General features: G+C 46.6%; 1 protein-coding gene across 1 annotated transcript; it reads left to right on the top strand.

Moving 5' to 3' along the window:
- Positions 1-2224: 2224 nt before the first annotated feature.
- On the top strand, positions 2225-3475 carry tmem121b (transmembrane protein 121B). Its single transcript, XM_061076304.1, has one exon. The coding sequence runs from the start codon at positions 2225-2227 to the stop codon at positions 3473-3475; it is 1251 nt and encodes a 416-aa protein (XP_060932287.1).
- Positions 3476-5247: the final 1772 nt, after the last annotated feature.

Raw genomic sequence — 5247 nt, 5'->3', positions numbered from 1 at the left:
TTCCCATAAAGTACGACAATTTCATTATTAGGTGAGAGTATTGGGAGTTAAAATTATCAGTATCGTACAGTGTTGAAGTACGTCCCTGTATGAGCATGCTTGCTGTGATATGCATTAATATGGGCCGTGTATGTTTTTTTCCACATCTCTTTTCCGTGAAGTCTCCTGTCAATCATAATTGTCACACTAGTGGAGGATGTGGATTTGTAGGCAAATACTTATTCACTTCAATGTCTTTTATCAAAGTATTCTTTATTTATGATTTAATATCAGTTCGACAACTCTACAGTTCCCCATTGACTCAACTGACCTTTTTTAGTGTCTTTTAGGTCATTGTTTTTGAATAATTACCTAAATTTCCCCCCTTTATCCAGCAGCTAAAGCATGGGGCAGCTGTTTTTACCATATTTCCCCCAGGGTTCAATGGAGGCCAAACCAGAGCCAAGAGGAGAGTGAACTTATTCATCAAATGAACACAAACGAGTTAGTGAAGTTATGAAAGTCAGCTACTTGTCAGTGGTGATGGAACTTCAGAAAGAATTGAACTACAGCCTGGTTCAATACTTTATTGGGTCCCGTGGAAACATATCCATTGTCGTTTCTGCAATTTGCAACGCGTTTCTGTATTTGCATGTGTTGTGACTTTTTGCAGCGCACATGTCGTCAAATTGATTTAGTTGTTTTCTTAATTTGCACGTGTTTTTTTCATTTGCAGTGCGCTGAGCTCACTTGGCCATCGTAGCTCAAGGGGTTTTCCAACCAAAGAATTGTTGCACTCTTGTTCATAGCAGATCGTGGTTGTGGACTAATGTCATCAGCTGTCCCCATTTTCATTTGAAAACCCATTTGGAATTTTAAAAATAAGCTTTTACTCTGAAGTGGAGCATTTAGCTATTTTGGGTTTCATGCATGTACAGTATTTTCTCTTTCTATTTCCATAGCAACGAGTTTTACTTGGCCATATTGAGAGTCTGCTCTCAACTCTGAACCTTTCATCACTTAGCAACAGGCAGACAACACACAGCATTCTGTTTACAGTGTGTGGGTATGGAGGTATTGACTTGTTATCACTGGCATCAGTCAATACGCAACACCGGCACACTAAATACACTGCTTATGACGGGAGTCTTTGATAATACTGCATTTGCAATATTATTTTACATGTGCTTTACATAAAAATGTGTTATTCACCGTGAATTTCCATTTGACATATTTGTATATCTGCACGACAGGTCCAGAATGTTTCATTGTAAAATAATTTCTTCAAATCAATGATGTAAGTATCGTAATTTTGTTGATGTGTTGATGTGACATCTATTACTTCTCTCCGTCCCAGGAGAGGTATCCCTCACATGTGGCTCTCTCTGAGACTTCTATGCTTTTTACCCTGTTAAAAGGGTTTTTTAGGCCATTTTTCCTTCCTCTTGTTGAGGGTTATGGAAAGAGAATGTTACACCTTGTTAAGCCTTATGAGACAAACTGGGATTTGTGAATATGAGCTATACAAATTTTGATTGATTGACTGAAAATTCCGAATATCTTGTTTAGAATGAACAGAAACAGATCCCCCAAATCCAAAAATAAAAGTCACACACACACACAGAGTTCAGTGAGGGCAGCCCTTCGCCCTCCACCCTGGAGTCTTCCATGGCAACATCACCTGTGTATTCCATTCAGCCAATTAAATTCCCCCTTGACTCTTGAGAACCAGAGTCACATGACGAGCAGCCTAGCATTTGACCCTCATCCATGTTGTTGTTATGATTACATTTTTTTATAAACATTTTTAAGGGAAGCAGAGATGTCAGTCCAACGGTTTGTGACATCGATCTTCATCCAGCCAATGCATTTGGTTCCAGGGCTGCCATCTGATTGGTCAACTCGACAAATTGCTTTTTGTCTGTCTGGTTTTTTTTTAATGGTAGTTCATCTTTTTTTGTTGTTTCAGGGAAATATGTCAGATGTCATCTCCTGATGAGTCTTAAAGATGATGGTTGGAGTGGATATGATCACTTTGACCACATGGAGGTGCTGGTGAAAACATGTGATTATTGTGATTAAAAGACAGAATAAGACAAAAAATAACAATAATGATGATAATAAATAACTAATAGATGTGTGAATATATGAAGAGAACTGCGCTTGGCCTGTAAACACACACAGGCAGATGTTGGAGGCATCTTTAGTCCATTCCAGCTGCCTCCGTCCGCGCCTGTCTTTGCGCATGTCTCTGCCTCCACCTTGGAAAGCACCGGGGAGGAAGGCGAGGAGGAGAACAGGAGGCGACCGCACAAATACAATGGTCTCTGAAACTGGCAACGACAATCTGAAGGCCGACTATCTCCAGTACGAAGCGAGCTACTCCCCCGACTCATCCTCTCCGGAAGCCGGCCAGCTGAGCAGGAGGCGGGACACCCAGACCACCAGCGGCAGCATCAACCCGGAGGAGCGCGGCAGCATCCAGCCCCTGGTCTCCTCCTCATCTGCTGTGGCCGCCTCCTGCATCATGACATCGGGGGAGTTCATGCAGAGCGGCCCGCTGCTGGCGCACCGGTCCAAGAGGAGCCTGCTGTACAAGGCGCTTTGCTTCCTGCTGCTCGTCTTCCAGGGCGGCGTGCTGGACTTCTACCTCATCATCTTCACCGACCTGTACTGGTGCTCGTGGATCGCCACGGACCTGGTGGTGATCTCGGGCTGGGGCATCTTCTTCATGAAGAACGCGCGGAGCAAGCGGGAGCGCGCCTGCGGCTTCCACCAGAAGGGCTCCATCTTCGGCTGCAACCTGGGCGAGTTCACCTACGCCTACCTGGCCTGGCTCATCTACGTCATCGCGTGCACGCCCAAGGTGGTGCTCATCCTTGAGACCTCCATCCTGGACCTGGTGGCCCTCAAGGTGCCGTGCGGGGCCACCGGGTTCAAGATCGTGGTGCTGCTCTCCGCGCCGCTGCTCTTCTGCCTCATCAACTCCATCATCGAGGACCTGAACGGGGCCACGCGGCACCACGCCCACAGCTGCTTCATGGGCACCTGCCTGGACCTGCTGGACAGCTTCACGCTGCTGGAGCTGCTGCTGCGGAGGGAGATCCCCACCGCCTACCTCCAGTACACCGTCATTTCCGTGTACTTCGTGGCCCTGGCCGTGCCGGTGGTGTGGCTCTACGCGCTCACCGCGTCCGAGCTGCGCTGCCGCTGGCTGTGGGCGCGCTTCGCCACGGCCCTGCTGGTCAACGCCCCCCTGCTGGTGGTGCGCTGCTTCCAGGTGTACGTGTACGAGATGCCCGTGTCGGTGTTCATGTTCAAGAACATCTTCTTCCTGGCGTGCGCGCTCCTGGAGCTGGTGGAGCAGTGCGCGGCGGTGCGCGGGGTCCGGCGGCTGGCGGGCGGCAGCGGCACGGCCCAGTTCTCCCACTGCGTGTCCGAGAACGACATGTGTCCGCACGGATACGTCAACACCCTGGCTGTCACCCAGTCTTAGAGCCCCCGGGGGGCTGGGGGGCTGGTGGGGGGGCTGGGTGCTGCTGGAGTCGTGCTGCGCGCCTGGCACAGCTGGACAAACTCTGAATCACAAGTCAAACCTCTGCTCCGGATAGTGTCTTCATTATTAGACCAGTGATGACCTGAATAACAGACAAGCAACAAACCCACCTGTGAGGTATTTAGACGGTGTTGTAGATGGTAAATCTAATTTAGTTTCTGCAAAATAAATTAAGATTGAAAGGTCAAAACTATCCAGACAGGTCGAACTTTGATAGCCACCTCACCTAAATACAGAACAACTTCCAATCCTGAGAGGAGATTTTAATGTCCAATCCTCTGGTGCTCAACACAGTGGCAGGGCTGGATTCACCTGGTCCCCACCTAAGTTCTGGTTATTGAATTGAGGCGAAAACATCAGTTATTGTCATGCACTTTAGATTCTGGGCTGCTTTGCCTCCATAATGACAGAAAACAGCCAAATGCACATTTGTGTTTGTCCATTTATGTCAATAGATTTAAATCACAATCCTTATGTTGAGCCAGAAATGTCAATTTACACCAAACTTTCCCATCTAATTTCTTATAGACCAAGGGTTTACAGAGGCTTTTGATCGTATATATTCCACAGCCTGATTTATAAAAAAATGTATTCCTAAAAATGTAGGGGACATTTTTACCTTTCATGGTTGGTTGGTGCTATGTTTTCTGACTCATGGAATCATTAAAAGAGATAACACATAATTCGCTCTGTAAAAACCTTTAGCGCCAATATGTCAACAGAATGAACCTGGTTTAATCCAATGTTCTGGAAATGTATGCAAATCAGTGCATGTTTTGGTCTGCAGTGCTTCATCTGCACAACCAATCCAATTCATCTGTAGTTCCAATCCAACGGGCCTGTTTGCCGGGAGATAACGCAGGAGCTACCACTATTGGTTTATATTAACCAACAACTCTATTGTGATTTCCACACCTACATCCTGAGGCAGTTGCCTGCTCGGTAATCCAACCATGACCAGCCATGTTGAGCCATCTACCACACTGGAGTTAAGGACTAAAGACTATAAATTGTTTATTAAAGGCAAAAAAACAACCTGGAGCTGACTTATCATCTGAGGTTTTGATTCAGAATTCTGACGACCGTTTTCCTAGCCGGAGAACGGGTTTACACACTTTTGGACACGACTAGAAAGCATCATCTGTACCAGCCTTAATGCTCCTTGTTTTTCTTTTCCGACCAGTCATCAGGTGCTACAGTCAAACACCAAGGCCTGCAACAAGGTACAACCAATGGAGGAAAGACGAGTGTAGTGAAACAGACCTTGTTACGTTGTGTGTGTCCTATGGGAGCGTTTCGCCACTTGCACTCGAATTAAGTGCAGAGAGACAGCAACTGGACTGTGTGGAGTGTTCGAAACGTAAAGTGCAATTTGAAGAATCCTGACTCTACTCGTGTACTTCAGTGTTTTCTATTGATGACAGTGTTGTCTGCTGGTGTTTGCTGCTTCTGAATGCTGTGTCCAGTCCCGAGATTAGAGTTAGACACGTGTGTGTAAATTGGTGCCATGCATAAAGACCTAAAGACCCGATAGTGCCATGACAAACAGGTTTTTATACAGCCATTTTAAACTGACCCCTGGCCGACAGGAGTTTCTGCCGGTATTGCTGGCTCTGCTACTGTTCTACTACTTCTGTCACGTTTTGGATAAGGAGTCCCACCAAGCAATCACTTTGGACGGTTCACTCTTTCACCTGTGGATTTAAAAGCCC

The sequence above is a fragment of the Limanda limanda genome, chromosome 1 (assembly GCF_963576545.1).
Source record: "Limanda limanda chromosome 1, fLimLim1.1, whole genome shotgun sequence".
NCBI classification, from domain to species: Eukaryota; Metazoa; Chordata; class Actinopteri; order Pleuronectiformes; family Pleuronectidae; genus Limanda; species Limanda limanda.
This window is presented reverse-complemented; position numbering and strand designations above follow the sequence as displayed.

Coding starts and splice junctions, on each gene's coding strand:
- tmem121b (XM_061076304.1), top strand. CDS start 2,225: ATGTCTCTGCCTCCACCTTGGAAAGCACCGGGGAGGAAGGCGAGGAGG.